Genomic DNA, 19,617 nt, shown 5'->3' with positions numbered 1-19,617 from the left:
ATTCTAACAATGCAAGGTTGTGAGAACATCAACATGCTGTTCGCACACTGTGTGGGAAGTTTAAACATCCGAAGTGTGCGCCCAGAAATCTGCGTCTCACAATACTGAAAGGAGCTCTCTTTCTTGCGTTTGAATGGACATATTCACAGAAAATTGTCAAAAATGCCAGTCTCGGTGAGTATACTAGTAAACACAATCGTTTATGGCTTGAATGTAAACAGTTCAGAAAGTAATGCATATGTATCCGTATATTAGATCCGTGCATTCGCTCTTAAAGTGACAGCAGCCTAATATATCTGCTGCTGTCTGTGTTTTTAATGTTATTCAAACAAAAAAGGACAAAAAAAAATAAATATCACTCACTGCTCTTGAATAAATAACTTTTAAAACTTTAATAAGGATTAATCAACGTTTAATTTATACAGTGAATACTATCCAGTGTTATTTTATTCAATGTCTCAAGCTGAAAACTACTGTTACTCATCTTTAATAATGTTGTAAATTTATATTAGTTAGGCTAGTAGTTTTAGCTGTGGTATCGAAATTGGAATAGACGATTGTGAATTTTCACTGGTATCTAAAATTTTGGTGTCATAAATTGCTGTTTTTGCACAAAACAAGTTTAATAGCAGTTTCTTTGGCAGGTTGGGCAAAAAGTTAGTTTTAGGCCCTGGTTGTAACCATAATCGTAGTAATATACAGTATGGGGTGTATGCCAATCTGAATCACAATAAACATGCATGTAAACACTTTAATCGCATCTATTCCACACGTGCAGATTCGTAAACATAGCGATAAAGAAGGCATTTCATTTTGGGGGTGCTGATGAAACGAAGTTAACAACATTGCGCAACATGAATATAATGCAGTATATTGATGGTCGAAAACACTGAAATTGAGACATTTTGGTGCGTCAATGAAAAAATCCAATACAAAGTGTTTTGCATTTGATATAAGTAGATTAAAACTGGCCAGTAACACACCTACTGTATGTTAGTTCATCATCATCATCATTATTATTATTAATTTAGATCTTTGACCTTTGACCTTGTGTTTCAGCTTTTTCTGTACCTGTAGGAATCCACTGGGGTCGTTCTCTTTAATAACCTCCAGACAGAATTCCATCATTCCCGTGGTCTGCCGGAGCTTCATGGTGCAGTGAGTTATCTGATCCTTTACAGTCTGAAACAGAAAGGCCATGGGTAAATTCTCATCACACACATAGCAGCAGTCTGAGCAGCAGCATAAGAGACATTCTCACGAGACAAGCTCATAGTGGTGAGTGTCACATCAGATAGATGCTACAAAAGAGATATGGAGTCACATAACCAATATCTGCATCACACAAACTCACATACAGTACATCTACTGTCAGAGAGTTCCAAGACCAGTGGCTGGTTGCATAAACTGCTAAAACTAGACAAGTTAGTTGTAAAAAAAAAAAAAAAAAAAAAAAAAAAAACAATACTGGCCTTAATTTTTTTAACGTCAGTTACACAAAAAGGTAGATTGGTCTATTGGTCAATTTGAATCTGAAACCAAACACTGATTAGCCTTAAAGGGATACTCCACTTTTTTTGGAAATAGACTAATTTTACAACTCCCCCAGAGTTAAACAGTTCAGTTTTACCGTTTTCGAATCCATTCAGCCGAGTTTCTGATATTCAGAAGAATATCAGTAACCAGACAGTTTCTGGTCTCATTGACTTCCATAGTTAACTAATTGCTAGTTGGACAGACTAGTTCTTAAGAGGCTATGTTTACGCATATGGTCCAAGATTTGTATGGTTGTCAAAGATCTTCAGTCTCAGCCAATTAAGGGAATGTTCCGGGTTCAATACAAGTTAAACTCAATAGATTATCACAGAAAATCATTTCAACAGAAATAATTTTATAATAATGCACTTTTAATGGAGCAAGGCATTGCACTAAAATAAACATTATATAATGCATGTTAATACAGACATAAGAAAAACCTTACACATGTTAATATGAGAGTGTGATAACACAAAATCTTAGACTAAACTATAATATCTGTGTATATACACTATAAAAAGTGTGTGTGTGTGTGTTGTACAGTATAAAAGCTATAAGTCACTTAAAGAGAAAAAAAAAAAAAAACAGCTCGAGACATTCCTCAAAATATATATTTGTATGGTCCATAGAATAAATAAAGTCATTCAGGTTTGGAACAACATGAGGGGAAATGATGACAGAAGTTTAATTTTTAAGTGAACTAACCCTATAAGGCCATGCGTGTAAATATAGTCATCTGTTTTAGTGTAGTATTAAATGTTAATTCCTTTTAAATACTGAAATAATAAGCTATGATGAATAATACTGCATGTATTCTATTAATATTTGTTTTTGAAATACAAAGAACTGAATGTTTGATTTAATTTATCAAACATTAATTTATCATATAACCAGCATTAACCATTTAAGGTATAAATGACTGAATAATTATACCTTAATACATTAAAAATACATGCTTAAAGACATTGTTAATGTGAGGTTGTGAATATGGAAATATGAAGAAAAATAGATGCCCTTTATTTTTAATTTCTCTTTTTTTTTTTTTTTTTACCAGCCTCTTTGTGATTAAAAATCACAGAGTAAGCCTTCTGTCTCTAATCTGTATCAAATGAACTGATGTTCAATGTGAAACGAGCGATAGATGTACCAGGGTAACCTAAATTCTTCTGCTCTCCTGTCTAACCAGAGTTCATGTCAGTGCTCTTAAAGCACAATATAATCTTGCATCTCTGTAATCTATAGAGCAATGTATGGATTAACTCTGTAACATACTGTAAGAACCACAAATAACTTGTGCGGGTTTCCTTTCCACACCCCCACCCCCGTCATCCTCTGTTCATTGTGGTGAAAGAGGGCATGCGTAAAGCTCGGTTGTCAGACTACTGGCGTGGAAGTAAAGAATTAGAGTAGAAAATGACGTCTCATGTCGCTGTAAACACAAGAACACTTCATCTGATTAACTGCACACAGACCCTGGAAGATGCAGGAACAAAAAACATCTATCACTAAGAAAATTTGTTGCCAATAGTACAACTACTTATAGATTGGATTGCGGATGATATGGTCCTCGATACAACTAGAGCTGATGACAATGGCACCAGAATATTCATGCTGATTTAAGTATTGTCTTGTGCAACTTCCCAAAAAAATACATTAAACTAAAAAAATAAATGAATGATTGAAAAACAAATCATTTAAAAGCATTCAGATATGCTACTAGTGCAATTTTTTGATCAAGCACTGAGTAAATAATGTTTCATTCCTTACATACAGTTAGATGAAATAAATCTCACTTTATTTTGTCCATATGGAGTCACACAGATGACACAAAAACTCAATCTGCTTTCCGTATGGTTACGACACTTACAATGTATTATTTACAGTATTACAGAAACTCTTTCTACCTTTATCCCATCTGTGTGGTGAAGCAGCAGGCTATATCATGTGACTGATTAAGGAAATAAACTTGCTGCTGCAAAATTTAAAAGTAGTCAAAGTTGAACTTTTGAATGATTTTAAGATGATGCTAAAATTACTACTACAACCACAAAAAAGGTTTGTGGACCCTTGTCAAAAGGTGTTTAGAATAGTAATGAGTGAAAAGAGATGTGCGCGTGTGCGCGTGTGTGTGTGTGTGTGTGTGTGTGTGTGTGTGTTGACCTACCTTCAGTTTGCTCTCTTTCTCCTTTGTGACCTTGGTGAGCAGTTTGGCCTTCTGCCGAGTGAGCGCTTCAATCAGAGAGTCACACTGAGCGACCAGACATGCCTCAAACTCAACCCCGTTCTCCTGTTACACACACACACACACACACACACACACACACACACACACACCTTGGGTTTCCATGTTTTATGGGGACTCTCCATAGTGCCTTCCATTATACTGTACAAACTGTATGTTCCATCCCCTAACCCTACACTGAAAAAAAAATGTGTTGGTTTAACTTAAAAAAGTAAGTTGGTTGCCTTAACTTTGAGTTCATTGAAATTGAAAATGTTTAGTTAATACAATGAAAGGGATTGGTTTAATAAATAGCAACTCAAAATATTTTGTTATCTGAACCACATTAATTATCTAAGTTGATTTTACAAAATAAAAAAGTTGCGATAACAAATCATTTAAACATGTTTTGACTTTTTTCTTTTGTCAAATCAACTTAGATAATTAATTGCATTAACTAATTATAAACGTTGTTTTAAACGTTATGCACTTTTTTATACAGACAGTCATGTTATTTCATTGCTTTGAATAAACAATTTAATGCAGAGCATTCATATTTTGCTCATTGCGCCCTATTGTGGCCTCAGGAGACAAGCTGAAATCTTTTCCCCCCTAACTGAAATGATGTATTTTAAATTTAAATATAATCTGAATATTAGTAATATCTAAGTATAAAATTCAAATTCAGTTTTTCAGCCATTTTGACAGCCCCACAAGGGAGTATGTCAGAAATGGAATGAGGCTTCAGGAAACAGATAAAAATACTCAAATATGGCATCCACCAGAAGCGGCAAACTGGACTATGGAAACAACCAATCATGCGAGTTTGGTGCTGGAGTTTGCAAGCAATGAAAGACAGAGTGAGTATTTGAATCTTTTGCTATTCTGTTTTGTACCCCTAGTGCCACAGAAATGACACACTTCAGCTTTAAAGTTAATTTTGTTAAACTGGCAAAGATCAGTTTGAGATCGTCTGTGGTGTAGGAGTTACGAACTGAACCAATCGTTCATTCACTTTGAGTATGGATGTGACTCAGATGTGAGACATACACCCACACACTGACACTAGGGCTGATGGGACTGAGTCATTTCATCTTCTACACGAAAATAATGAAGAGGAGATGTTTGATAAGAGTATGTGTGACTGGTAGCTATATTTTAAAATAAGAGGTCAGGCTATAAGACTATAGTCCTTCTGCAGGACTTGTCTCTGTGTATGCTTGAATGTCACATTACATTGAAAATCACTGATCACTCCAGCACTTTAGTTCAAAGTCTACTTACAGAGGCTTTCAAAGACAATCTCTCTCTCTCTCTCTCTCTCTCTCTCTCTCTCTCTCTCTCTCTCTCTCTCTCTCTCTCTCTCTCTCTCTCTCTCTCTCTCTCCCTTTCCCTCTCCCTCCCTCTCTCTCTCTCCCTCTCTCTCTCTCTCCCCCTCTCTCTCTTCCCTCTGCTGCTGGTCAGTATGAAAAGGCATTAAACTCTCCACTTAAGTAAAAATAGCTCAGAGCTCATAATCCTGGTGGTCTCCAGGCAGAATACACTTGAAAACTCGTGACATAAATGCATGTATGGATTGTGTGCAGCAATTCACACAGCATTCAATACAAATGAATGTTAAGCTACATCAGTTTCATCATTTCTCTAGATTAGACAGGGTTTGTCCAACCATGCTCTAGGGATTCCCAGTATAATGTAAAATTTCTCCAATAACATTGTATTTCAACATTACATTACGTTCTATTATGCTTTAGAGATAAGGTTCCAAACTTGTCACATTTAAACTATTTTTATATTTGTATTCCTTTGTTTTCTCTGCCTACAGACTCCCTTGCACAGACCCCCATGGATCCCTGGTTGAAAACCTTTGATGTTCAATGCAAAAACATGCTAACAAAATTCATGTTAACATCCGACATATGGAGTGTTTGTTGGATACATGCTGAACATCATAATTACCCCACTTCATTTTTAACGAGATATTCATTTGCATCTTTAATGAACACTCGCAAATCAAAGAGGACATGCTAATAGTTGAGTGCTGCTAGCATGGCTGTTTTGATTATCTTATTATTTTTGCTCTGATGTGAAGGCAATTTTTTATTCATAAGTGTTCAAAACATAGTGATACTCCTATGTAAGAATTTAATATTTTATGAGTTTACATCATTTTTTATATTTCTCATACATCATAACACATAACAAAGCCTGTTGAAGAGTTTACCTGTATCTGCTGAAGCAAATTTTTCAGTTGCACCAGGAACTCCTTGGCCTCCTTGGCTTTGTCAGACACTCCATTCAACGCCTGGGACAGCTGACACTGCACACAAAAACACGGGTCACATGCTTAACATGCTTCAAAATCTTTTCATCTAAAAACATTTGTTGATAGAGCTGTAAGTGAATATATGTAATGTAAATTAAATTGAATTAAAGTCCCCCTGTAGTCAATCATTTTATCCCTTCAAACTCATCTTTGATTCCTAAAATGAATTTTTATCCCTTAATACTCATCTTTGATCATCAAAACGACATATTTAAACGTTTTTTTTTCCTTAAAAAGAAAATCTTCATGCCTTAAAATAGCTTGAATGTAACTCTACACCCTTGCCTCATTTAGTATTCGTGGTTCTATGAATATATAAATTAGCCCCACCTCCACTCACTCACACCAGCTCAGAGATCCACTCTTTAACGATCACATGTTGACCTGATTGGTTACAAGGTAGCTTGTGACATCAGAAACACCAGCGATTTCAAACCGCGTCTTTGGTTCACTGCAGTTTTAAGGAGAAAATACTCAGCAATGGTGTTGACTTATGAATTTGCACATGGTTTGTCTTAAAGCATATTAAAACACCACATAGACATATAAACAACATTAAAAGCTTGATTTTCACCACAGGGGGACTTTAATCTATTCATGCTATATAAAACAGTTGAAAAATTGTAGTAGCCTACACCTTATATCTATTTTGCACACTAACATCACATTACACAAATTGAATCATACATGACCACTAGACACCATCCTCACAGGCCTGCACAAGTTTATGTAGCTATAGCACATTCACCAACTACATCTCACTGAACATTCCCAGCATTCTCCAACACTGTCCAACAAGCATCATTAAACACTACCTAACATTTCATGCATCCTAAAATACAACCATTATTTAGAGTCCTTATCAATGCAATATTACATGGCATTCTCAAATATCTCCCAACTAGGGATGTTAACCGATGACCGTTTGACCGATGGTTGACTGTATAACGTTAACCGATCAAAGTTGTCGGTAGTCGTAAAAAAAAAGAAAAAAGTGATCTCTAAATTAGGCTATTATAGACAGTGAACTAAACGCTACTACAGTTAGCCATCTCATTCCAAGATCTTTTTGTGTGAAGTGAACAAATCCCTCACACTCAATTTTTCAAAACTCGCCTGTTTGTACTTAATAAACCAATAAAAACATTTGGCGCGAGCGGCGGCAGCGCTTTGGGTTTGCGCGCTCACAAGGTTTGCGAAAAGTAAAGGCTACAGGCTAAAACACTCGAGGTTAGAGAGCCAGGGCAGACGACAGGATGAAGCGTGCAAAGAAAAGTAGTGTGTGGGACCATTTCACCAAAAAGAATGACACAGATGTAAGTTGCAACTTGTGTGACACAGTGCTTAAATACAGTAGTAGCACATCATCTATGATGTAAGGTGATGATGATCATCTTTCTTTATTATTGTTAGCACTAACGTTACCTCAAACTAAAGCGGCGTCTCTTCGGAGCTGTCATTTTCTTAAATGAGCCGCGGCAATGTTTCAAGTGAGTTTCTAACGCTAGACAAACGCCTTTATTTTCAACGCGATCACCTTGTACCCAAACCATTTCGAAACTAAGGAGCCATTTGTCCTCCGATTACATACAAGCTCCTTGGCGCCGCGTTTGCGGGACTCATGTTTCGCGCTGTAGGGGATTTTAAAAAAGTGACGTGTGTGTGAGCGAGCGGGAGGCAGAGCAGCAAAGAGATGCGACAGAGGTGCGAAATTGCAGGCGCGGCTCGAAATGGCTGGCTTACTTTAATGGCTGGCTTCAAATAGCGTAGCATATTTTAAACTATTTCAGTTTCAGATTAACGGTTTCAACCGGCTAATGAGGCTCGGTGGTCGGTCAAGATAGTTTTTGCCATCCCTACTCCCAACATTGCCACCATTCTGAAACATACCCCAGATTCCCAAAATCTTCCAATTCAGGAGGTCAAGGTTTGGCTAGTTAGCATAGGCAGTTAGTCCCTGTTGGTACATGCCATAGCTAAAACATTATGCGGGCAAGAAGTGTGTTTCACTTTTGACAGCCATTCAAAAATAGCCTTAGGCTATATTCTAATGAAATAACACCAAAATAAAGATAAAGACCCACTGCCCGGGGGCCTCACATGAACTTGATCTGGCCATGCCAATCCAACATTACTCATCAATCCCAAACAATCCCAAAATCCTCAAAAGATCGAACATAAATGAGCATTCTTGTAACAAGCAGGTCCAAGAAAGCATGAGAAAACAATGGATCCAAATGCAGATATTTAATAAATAACAAGAAAAACAAAGAATCCAAAACATGAACCGATTCCAAGGAAACAACAGCTGACAATGAAACATAGGGAAACCAGATCTTAAATACATGAGGGTTAATGAGAGAACAAGAAAACACCTGGGGAGACAATCACAGGGAAACAATTCTAAATAAAACTACTAAGGACAAAAAAAAAAAAATCAAAGGGAACAAAGAAACAAAAATGTAAACATAAAAGTCCAAGCATAAAACAGAACATAATTATAAAACACCACCAAGCATTCCCAGCATCTTAAAAACACCACCCAGCAACACACCCAACATCTTCAACCACCGCTCAACACACCCAGCATCTTCAACCACCACTCAACACACCCAGCATCTTCAACCACCGCTCAACACACCCAGCATCTTCAACCACCGCTCAACACACCCAACATCTTCAACCACCGCTCAACACACCCAGCATCTTCAACCACCGCTCAACACACCCAACATCTTCAACCACCGCTCAACACAGCCAGCATCTTCAACCACCGCTCAACACACCCAACATCTTCAACCACCGCTCAACACACCCAGCATCTTCAACCACCGCTCAACACACCCAGCATCTTCAACCACCGCTCAACACAGCCAGCATCTTCAACCACCGCTCAACACACCCAGCATCTTCAACCACTGCTCCACACACAGCATCTTTAACCATCGCTCAACACACCCAACATCTTCAATCACCGCTCAACAGACCCAACATCTTCAACCACCGCTCAACACAGCCAGCATCTTCAACCACCGCTCAACACACCCAGCATCTTCAACCACCGCTCAACAGACCCAACATCTTCAACCACCGCTCAACACACCCAGCATCTTCAACCACCGCTCAACACACCCAACATCTTCAATCACCGCTCAACAGACCCAACATCTTCAACCACCGCTCAACACACCCAACATCTTCAATCACCGCTCAACAGACCCAACATCTTCAACCACCGCTTAACACAGCCAGCATCTTCAACCACCGCTCAACACACCCAGCATCTTCAACCACCGCTCAACAGACCCAACATCTTCAACCACCGCTCAACACACCCAGCATCTTCAACCACCGCTCAACAGACCCAACATCTTCAATCACCGCTCAACAGACCCAACATCTTCAACCACCGCTCAACACACCCAGCATCTTCAACCACCGCTCAACACACCCAGCATCTTCAACCACCGCTCAACAGACCCAACATCTTCAACCACCGCTCAACACACCCAGCATCTTCAACCACCGCTCAACACACCCAACATCTTCAATCACCGCTCAACAGACCCAACATCTTCAACCACCGCTCAACACACCCAGCATCTTCAACCACCGCTCAACACACCCAGCATCTTCAACCACCGCTCAACACAGCCAGCATCTTCAACCACCGCTCAACACACCCAGCATCTTCAACCACTGCTCCACACACAGCATCTTTAACCATCGCTCAACACACCCAACATCTTCAATCACCGCTCAACAGACCCAACATCTTCAATCACCGCTCAACACACCTAACATCTTCAACCACCGCTCAACAGCCAACATCTTCAACCACCGCTCAACACACCCAGCATCTTCAACCACTGCTCCACACACAGCATCTTTAACCATCGCTCAACACACCCAACATCTTCAATCACCGCTCAACAGACCCAACATCTTCAATCACCGCTCAACACACCTAACATCTTCAACCACCGCTCAACACACCCAGCATCTTCAACCACCGCTCAACACACCCAACATCTTCAATCACCGCTCAACAGACCCAACATCTTCAACCACCGCTCAACACACCCAACATCTTCAATCACCGCTCAACAGACCCAACATCTTCAACCACCGCTCAACACAGCCAGCATCTTCAACCACCGCTCAACACACCCAGCATCTTCAACCACCGCTCAACAGACCCAACATCTTCAACCACCGCTCAACACACCCAGCATCTTCAACCACCGCTCAACAGACCCAACATCTTCAACCACCGCTCAACACACCCAGCATCTTCAACCACCGCTCAACACAGCCAGCATCTTCAACCACCGCTCAACACACCCAGCATCTTCAACCACCGCTCAACAGACCCAACATCTTCAACCACCGCTCAACACACCCAGCATCTTCAACCACCGCTCAACAGACCCAACATCTTCAACCACCGCTCAACACACCCAGCATCTTCAACCACCGCTCAACACACCCAACATCTTCAATCACCGCTCAACAGACCCAACATCTTCAACCACCGCTCAACACACCCAGCATCTTCAACCACCGCTCAACACACCCAGCATCTTCAACCACCGCTCAACACAGCCAGCATCTTCAACCACCGCTCAACACACCCAGCATCTTCAACCACTGCTCCACACACAGCATCTTTAACCATCGCTCAACACACCCAACATCTTCAATCACCGCTCAACAGACCCAACATCTTCAATCACCGCTCAACACACCTAACATCTTCAACCACCGCTCAACAGCCAACATCTTCAACCGCCGCTCAACACACCCAGCATCTTCAACCACTGCTCCACACACAGCATCTTTAACCATCGCTCAACACACCCAACATCTTCAATCACCGCTCAACAGACCCAACATCTTCAATCACCGCTCAACACACCTAACATCTTCAACCACCGCTCAACAGCCAACATCTTCAACCACCGCTCAACACACCCAACATCTTCAACTAGGCTTGTGCAACTTCAACTGGCTGACCGACATCACGATGGAAAGCCACCATTGTGATGCCACGCCCCCACCCTGTCAGACCAGCCTAGTCTCACGGCAGTTCGTGAAATGGTCACGTAATTTAATCTATTGATTCGTGTACACCAGTGGTTGGGAACCTATGGCTCGCGACTCGCGAGGTCTCTCACCCTTTAAAAACAAACGATCGATAAAAAAAATTAAGACACATCACCAGAGATCGGCTCTCTGCAGAAAAAGCAGCCAATTACAATTCCCTTGTTGTGCAGCATACCGAAGTTACTGAAAAGTTTATGATAATAATAATATTAAAGTTGTACCGGCAAAAGTGCGTGTTCAGTGCTGATCGCGAGTGTCACGAGTCACCACAGCAATCAACTAACCACTACGTTTCTGGTAACCTACAGCTCCTGCACTGGGATTCAAGCAGCTGCAGCTTGTTTAAGGTAATGGCGAAAACCATTTTAGTTATTAATAACAAAACATGAATGAATGAGAAAGAAAAGAGCAGGATGTGCTTTATGTTGAAAAGAAATATTAAAACCGCGATAAGTCGCGAAAGAGAAATTAATTCTATTGACAGGATGCTGTGCGCGTGCTCCGAGCGCAACACGGACAAGCATAGTAGCCTTTGTCTTCGGTTGCGCACCTAAACGTCCAAATAAACACAGAAATATATCAAAATGCCAAGTCTAGTATTCCCGTAAACACAGCAGATGTAAGTACTGTGTGCATTCTCTCTCTCTCTCTCTCTCTCTCTCTCTCTCTCGCTCTCACACGCGCACAAGAAGACGATTTATGCTCATCAAATCAACCTCACAGTGCCCTGCACAATTAATTCCATATTGCAACTTATTTATTGTTTGCTGAATATGTGTTTGTTTTTAGTTGTCTATGGACCTAATAATTACTACTGTTGAAATTGTATTGAAAAAAAGCACGTATACCCTCCACCCCAACGACGATATCATCGTCCATCGCGATGTTTTACTGTAAACATCGTCAACTGCTATTTTAGGGGACATCGCCCAATCCTATCTTCAACCACCGCTCAACACACCCAACATCTTCAACACAGCCAGCATCTTCAACCACCGCCCAACACACCCAGCATCTTCAACCACCGCTCAACACACCCAACATCTTCAACCACCGGTCAACACACCCAGCATCTTCAACCACCGCTCAACACACCCAACCACCACTCAAAACAGCCAACCACCGCTCAACACACCCAGCATCTTCAACCACCACTCAACACACCCAACCACTGCTCAACACAGCCAACCACCGCTCAACACACCCAACATCTTCAACCACCGCTCAACACACCCAGCATCTTCAACCACCACTCAACACACCCAACCACTGCTCAACACAGCCAACATCTTCAACCACCGCTCAACACACCCAGCATCTTCAACCACCACTCAACACACCCAACCACTGCTCAACACAGCCAACCACCGCTCAACACACCCAACATCTTCAACCACTGCTCAACACACCCAGCATCTTCAGCCACCACTCAACACACCCAACCACTGCTCAACACAGCCAACCACCGCTCAACACACCCAACATCTTCAACCACTGCTCAACACACCCAGCATCTTCAGCCACCACTCAACACACCCAACCACCGCTCAACACAGCCAACCACCGCTCAACACACCCAACATCTTCAACCACTGCTCAACACACCCAGCATTTTCAGCCACCACTCAACACACCCAACCACCGCTCAACACAGCCAACCACTGCTCAACACACCCAACATCTTCAACACAGCCAGCATCTTCAACCACCGCCCAACACACCCAGCATCTTCAACCACCGCTCAACAGACCCAACATCTTCAACCACCGCTCAACACACCCAGCATCTTCAACCACCGCTCAACACACCCAACCACCGCTCAACACAGCCAACCACTGCTCAACACACCCAACATCTTCAACCACCGCTAAAAACACCCAGCATCTTCAACCACCGCTCAACACACCCAACATCTTAAAAAAATCCTCAAACACCACCAAATATCCTGGATCAAAGGATTATGATCCAGTCCAGCAATCTAACTTTACCCTTTCCCCAGAATTCTTAAACACACCCCACAATCCCAATATCCTCAAACACTTCTCAAAGACCCACAAAGCCCCACAAAACATTCCAAACATTCTGAAATACCACACAACATTCCCAACAACTAACACAATACCTACAATACTCAACGTAACTACCGATTAAACTAGTCCTAACACATTCACTAATGCAATATAACATCAGACACTTCAATCAATAACTCAGTCAAATATGACTGAACTCTTTTTAATGTGTCCCATTAATATTTTCCTAAACAAATCTGTCAGGATTTGAACAATTTAAATGATGGTGGTATCACATCGGGTCTGTGCAGATTATTGAAACATGCCAACTTAATACTCAGTCACGTGAAGCTCTGCCCAGAGGTTTACCAGACCTCCATAATCCATATGCAGCAGAATTAGGATAATTTGGACTTGATCATCTCAAAGCAAACAAAAGCTTTGCATTATGGTTTCTTTATTGTTAAAACGTTAGCCTACTAAATAAAAAAATTTGGATTTCTCGGACCTACACATGTGCATTTTAAGGTGTTTGAAGGCCCCCCAAAAAAATGGATAACAATAGCTTTAAAAGCATGTCAGTGGGCAGTAGCATAAATTATTTGTCAAGCAGTTGACAGGTGAAATATTCAAACACATTCGAGGACCATACAAATATAACTTATACATATATATTTATACTTATTAATTTTGCTTATAGTTTCTGTAATTAGCAAAGGACATTTGTGTTAAATAGGAATACATTGTAATAATGTTAATCAAGCTGACTAAATCACTGCGCAGCAGTTCACATGCACTCACAATAAGAATACAATATAATTTAAAACAGAGACAAGCTCATTATACAAAGGAAATAATATTACAGATATAGACAAATTGAGTTGCTTATAGTTAAAAGAATGTCATGAACGATCATTTAGGCTAGATGTATTGATTGCATTTGCGCGTGATATTGAAGAGTGCGCGCCTCGAGGCTCGAGCACACGGCTGACACGACAGGAAAGTTAGTTTTTCTGAGTTATATAGGCTATTCGGACCCTTTACACTCTATGATTCTGACATATACCGTGACAACATCTCATCTGACAGAGGACTGTGCGGCGCTGTTGACTGTGTTATTTATAAAAAAAAGAATTAATTGCTGTGAGATTGTTTGCTGTTGCGCGCAAATCCTGGAGATATTCTAATCTAGGCTGAAATCACTCACGTGGTGCGTCTCTGTGTGAGACAGATTTCAACCATCACCAGTCAGAGACAGCAGCAAAGCCAAAGCACAATGAAATAAGGCAACTTATGATTTACATGGTTTACATAGGCTATTGTCCGGTTTCATATTTGTCAGTCAACTTCTCAAAATACATTCGGGGCTACACTCAAAACATTCGGGGCTGAAGCCCCGGCAAAATCGGCTGGCGCCGCCCCTGGTGCCAACTATCTAATTCTGATCTGAGCTCTAATAAAACCCTCAACTTGAGCTCAAGTCTGACCGACATTTGACAACAGTTGGTGTGAGAACCTAAACCAAGATGCACAATTCAGTAATCCATCTTTAGTAGGAACACTGAAATAGCACTCATTACTAGATCAGGAAATCAGGGGGGAAAAGTGTGAAAAGATCAATAAATAGGCTAATATGTTCTATTCAAAAAAAGTTCTATTAACAAGGTTATTGACTTCTAAGTTGTTTCCAAGTCCAAGTCTATATTAGGAGATAGAACCATGATTATTTTGTAGTATTACAGTAATATACATCAGTGTATATTAGTACCGTTTATTGTTAGAGCATTTGGATCTGGAAACAGTATCGTCAGACTTAACAAGTCTGGATTAAACGGATTAATGCAAAGTATGGAAATACTAATAAATACTAAGTGCAATGGCTACTGGAAGGCATAACAGACTGCGGTTTTATTAAGAAACCTTGTTTTTGTCATAAACACCTATTGTACTATGTTTCTTCAGTTTCCATGTCATGATTTATATGATTTATGAAAATGTTGATATCTGGGTGCAGGTAACAGAGACCACATTGTAATTTTACTACTGACATTGTAAGAATACAAAGTTGGTTGAAATTCATCAAATTTATCTTTTAATTTTTTTGTATTTTATAAAAAATAAATGAATGAATGCATTAATGAAATACCGTATGTTACCACATTTTGGTTTGTTTTGTATCATTATTTAAAGTGTCCCTATTATGCTATTTTAAAGGTTTCTGGTTTTGTAGGTCTTGTACAAAAGGTTTACATGCATCCAAGGTTAAAAAAAAACTATTTAATTTTCTCGAATAAAGGATTCGCCTCAGTCTCTCTAAAACCCTAATTTCTGAGAGCCTGTCTGCTCTGATTGGTCAGATGGCCCAGTCTGTTGTGATTGGTCTACCGCTTACAGAGCATGTCTGAAACTAAATGTCTATTACCATATCTGATTTTCAGCTCCAGAGGTTTCATCAGCACTTGATACACATACGAACAATGGCGTTGGTTTTCTGTACCAATTCCTACGCGAGTCCTCGTCCTTTTGAAGTGCAGCAAAGTGGATTCGCAGCGCTGAAAACAGTCTACAAGAACCAAACTCTTCCAGGCCTCAGCTACAACCACAGTGTTTAAGGTCCAGTATGTAATATTGACAGCTAGTGGTTGAAATGGGTACTGCAGTCCAAATTCAAAATATTGGAAAGAGTTGTTTTCCCTGTCCCCTCCTGCTCAGACTCGACGCTCACACTGGTTGCCAGTTTGAGAACACACAAGAGGAATGAGCGCAATGGACAATAGAAGGTGACAAGCCTTACACTTTAAGTTGATGAGTTGATTTATCCGTGTTTTAATAAACGTTTTTAGATGGCTGCTTAGGGGTGTCGAAATACTTTTGGGTAAAGTGGCAGTGGGTGGGATCGCACAGACCAAAATAAAAACAGACATTCCGACACGGAAACACGCATTTCAAAGTAAAATAACTGGCTGTAGCATTGTTTTTCAGAGAAACAAGCATGTATCCTATAACATATTATGGTATTTTTGTGCTTTAACACAGTCAAAAATATGTATGCACCTTAAAGAATCAAAGTAGACGTTTGCCAATGAAGACCATAGGCTGGCATTAGGCAAATTGATTACAAACCTACATAGAATGGTGAAGGAAGTAAGACGTTGTGCACTTCGATCTTCGAAACTTTGCACACCTTTTAAATTCGCAAATAGCTATATGACATTACATGAAAGGTAAAATCTGAAAAAAACATAATTGGGGCACTTTAATATTAAACAAAGGCCAATTATTATATTGTTTTTATGTTGCCTCTAAAAGACTTTCAAAGTATTCAGAATTTCTTTTTTTGGTTACACCTTATTTGAAACGTAGTTTCATTGTACTTACATAAGTACTGAGTAATATTAATTTACTACATTACTATAGACCTTATGTAGCCCCGCCCCTTTTCAGCGCTGCGCTCGTTGTTTTTTGTCTTCCGGTCTGTATTTTTACACCGATCTTATGTATTTATGAATGAACGGCACGTTTTAAAATCTTCCCGGTCTACTGACATTTGTTAAGACATCTGCTTTAAACATTACAATCCTCATGATAACTTTCGTTAACTTTACTTTAAGTAAATCCACTTCAAAAGCTAATTACTCCTGGACAGCAATGCCATAGAAATATACAGAGCGACCGCAAAAACGGAAGTTCAAAGACAATATTCTAAAGATGGCGGCGCCCTCGTTTCTCTCGTTTCTCGTTTCATCATTTACTGCTATTACTACATGTAGTAACGTGTAACTGTGTCAACTTAAAATAAAGTGTTACCTTTTTTTCAAAACATGTCTTCTAAGAGAACTGTTAATAAAAGTGTTAATTGTTAAGAAGAATCCGAAACAAATATGTCAAATTTCAAATGATAATTCCTAAACTTTAGGAACTTTAAACTTTTTATGCAAGAAAATTGATTCAAACATTGTTTTAATGCACACAATAGAGGGTGAAAATCATCCGAGAATGGGACTCTGGCTTGACTAATGATCACTCAAGTCTGTGGAAAAGACCCTGGCACCAGTCCATACATACACACACACATTTCCTTCCCACCTGCTCCTTCCTCTGGGCCTTCCCTGGCCTCCTTCGATCACTGGGTCTTAAATCACGAAAGAAACACACACACATAAACAAACACAAGCAGCACACACACAGACGTATCTCCTCGCTCTATTAATGTGCCATCTGCCAGGGAAAGCTGTCCAAGCCTGCTAACAAGACCCTGACAGATACCCCTCTCATGGCCCACTTCTCCCAGTAGGTGTGCCTGTGTTCGAGAAGAAGACACCCGGACACTGCTGGGGTCAATGATGCATAGGGGTCACTGTCTCACCCCTGCTTTTGTGTCCATAGACCCTGCACAATCTGCCTCTCCTTCACACTACTCAAACTAATTTCAGCCAAAGAATCAAACAAAGAAATGGGTCTGATTTTCTTCCCTTGCTTTGATAAAATAGTGTTAACAGACTTTAAAGTGCAAAATGTCACAGATATAGTTGTAGTTTATTGACCACAGTCAGCGCAAAGGTCATGTGGTCAGAGTCGCTTACACAGATGAAAGAAATGAATACTTTTATTCAGCAAGGATGTGTAAAATTGCTGAAAATTATAATCTTACAAAAGTTTTCTATTTCAAGTAAATGCTGTTCTATTGAACTTTATATTCATAAAAAAAAAAAAATCCCAAAAAATATTCAGCTCTGATTTCAACATTGATAATAATAATAAAAGCATCAGCATATTATAATGATTTCTGAAGGATCATGTGACACTGAAGACTCGGGTAATGATGCTGAAAATTCAGCTTTGCATTACAGGAATAAATTACATTTTAAAATATATTAGAATTGAAAACAGTTATTTTAAATTTTAATAATATTTCACAATATTACACAGTCTTTTTGACCAAAGAAATGCACTGACCCCAAACTGTATATACAATATTTAAAATCCAAACTCATTTTTGTGAAATGTTTTGATTTAAAATTCTCTTTGTGAATGCCAATAATTGGTTTTTATATTTTGTTATCTAACTTAGTGACATTCATTTTGAAATGTGGCGTAGGTGTACAAATATATTTTAGGGGTCACTGTATCATTTCAATCTCAATGAAAAGCTGGACAATACACTTTGGGATAAAAGGTGTCTGCTAAAAGAATACGTGCAAATGTAGAAGTAGAAAAACACTGCATTGATACAATGAAACAGCGATTCTGTGATAATTTGGAGAGCTCGGAGAAAAAGGCTTTGCTAATATGAAATCACATGGAAAAGTGGAGCGCTATTATCCCATTATCTACTTCAGCAGAGCAACGGGACGAAGAGCTGATGAGACATGAATTAAATTAAATTTATAGACAGTGGAAGATGAGCACTTTGTGTGTGTGTGTGTGTGCATGCGTGCGTGCGTGTGTGTGTGTGTGTGTGTGACATCACGGACATTTCAATAACTTGCTGGTTGATTTTTCTGACAAGGCAATTGGGCACTTAGCTTATCAGCATGTTTGCTGGACTGAGGCTGGCTGTTTGTTTAACGCGTGTGTGTGTGTGTGTGTGTGTGTGTGTGTGTGTGTGTGTGTGTGTGTGTGTGTGTGTGTGTGTGTGTGTGTGTGTGTGTGTGTGTGTGTGTGTGTGTGTGTGTGTGTGTGTGTGTGTGTGTGTGTGTGAGTGAGTGAGTGAGTGAGTGATAGAAGACGATACAAATCTGTGCTGATGTAGTAGTGACCTTGATAGTGAGTCCTCGGGGAGTACGCACTAAAGAGTGGGTCGTTTTCACCATACACACATCCAAAACTACCTCCCTTTCTGACTCTGTTCCAAAATGTAGTGAGGTACCTCTTGATAGGCTGAGACCTTTTTAAGGCAGCATCCTAACTGATATAGACACCCAGAAATTGGGTCACATACTTTTACCAGGAGGGACGTTCTCCATTAGCTTATATTATTTGAGATTTCAGTAAAACTACTGACCCAACTGCAAACAAAAAAGAAATGTGATGCAAAGTCAGTGTACGCCTGCAGCTATGTGTGCGTAGCTATAAAAAGGACAATCATTACTTGACAGAAGTAAGTGCTAAATGCACTTGAGATGCAATCACTTTGACTTTGTCTCACTGGCATACAACTTCAATGCCTTGGTTTTTAAAAATAAACACATTTAAAACGTCACACCAACGCAAATAATGAGATATTGACTGTACATAAATATTTGAAGATGGACAGACTAACAACCCAGACAACAACATAGTGTCGGCCCAGGATCTGGGCCGTGTGGAATCCATGTGTACCAGATGTGGGCCAGATCTGGGCTGACACTATGTTGTTGTCACTAACTTTGTGGTTTAGATATTGTAATTAGCTTAGTAAGAAATATAGTGAAACAAAT

At 39.9% G+C, this 19,617-nt stretch overlaps 1 protein-coding gene across 2 annotated transcripts in view; it reads right to left on the bottom strand.

Annotated features, from left to right (window-relative positions):
• Positions 1-19,617, bottom strand: part of trim67 (tripartite motif containing 67) — a 45,957-nt gene that overhangs the window by 15,313 nt on the left and 11,027 nt on the right. For both annotated transcript variants that reach the window (XM_084433075.1, XM_084433076.1), the window contains exons 2-4: positions 5,982-6,077; positions 3,701-3,823; positions 1,072-1,182 (exon numbers count right to left, since the gene is read on the bottom strand). In XM_084433075.1, coding sequence (XP_084289201.1) covers positions 1,072-1,182; positions 3,701-3,823; positions 5,982-6,077 — 330 coding nt within the window. The remainder of the gene's footprint in view (positions 1-1,071; positions 1,183-3,700; positions 3,824-5,981; positions 6,078-19,617) is intronic.

Source organism: Rutilus rutilus, assembly GCF_951802725.1.
Source record: "Rutilus rutilus genome assembly, chromosome: 15".
In the NCBI taxonomy this organism is placed as follows: domain Eukaryota; kingdom Metazoa; phylum Chordata; class Actinopteri; order Cypriniformes; family Leuciscidae; genus Rutilus; species Rutilus rutilus.
This window is presented reverse-complemented; position numbering and strand designations above follow the sequence as displayed.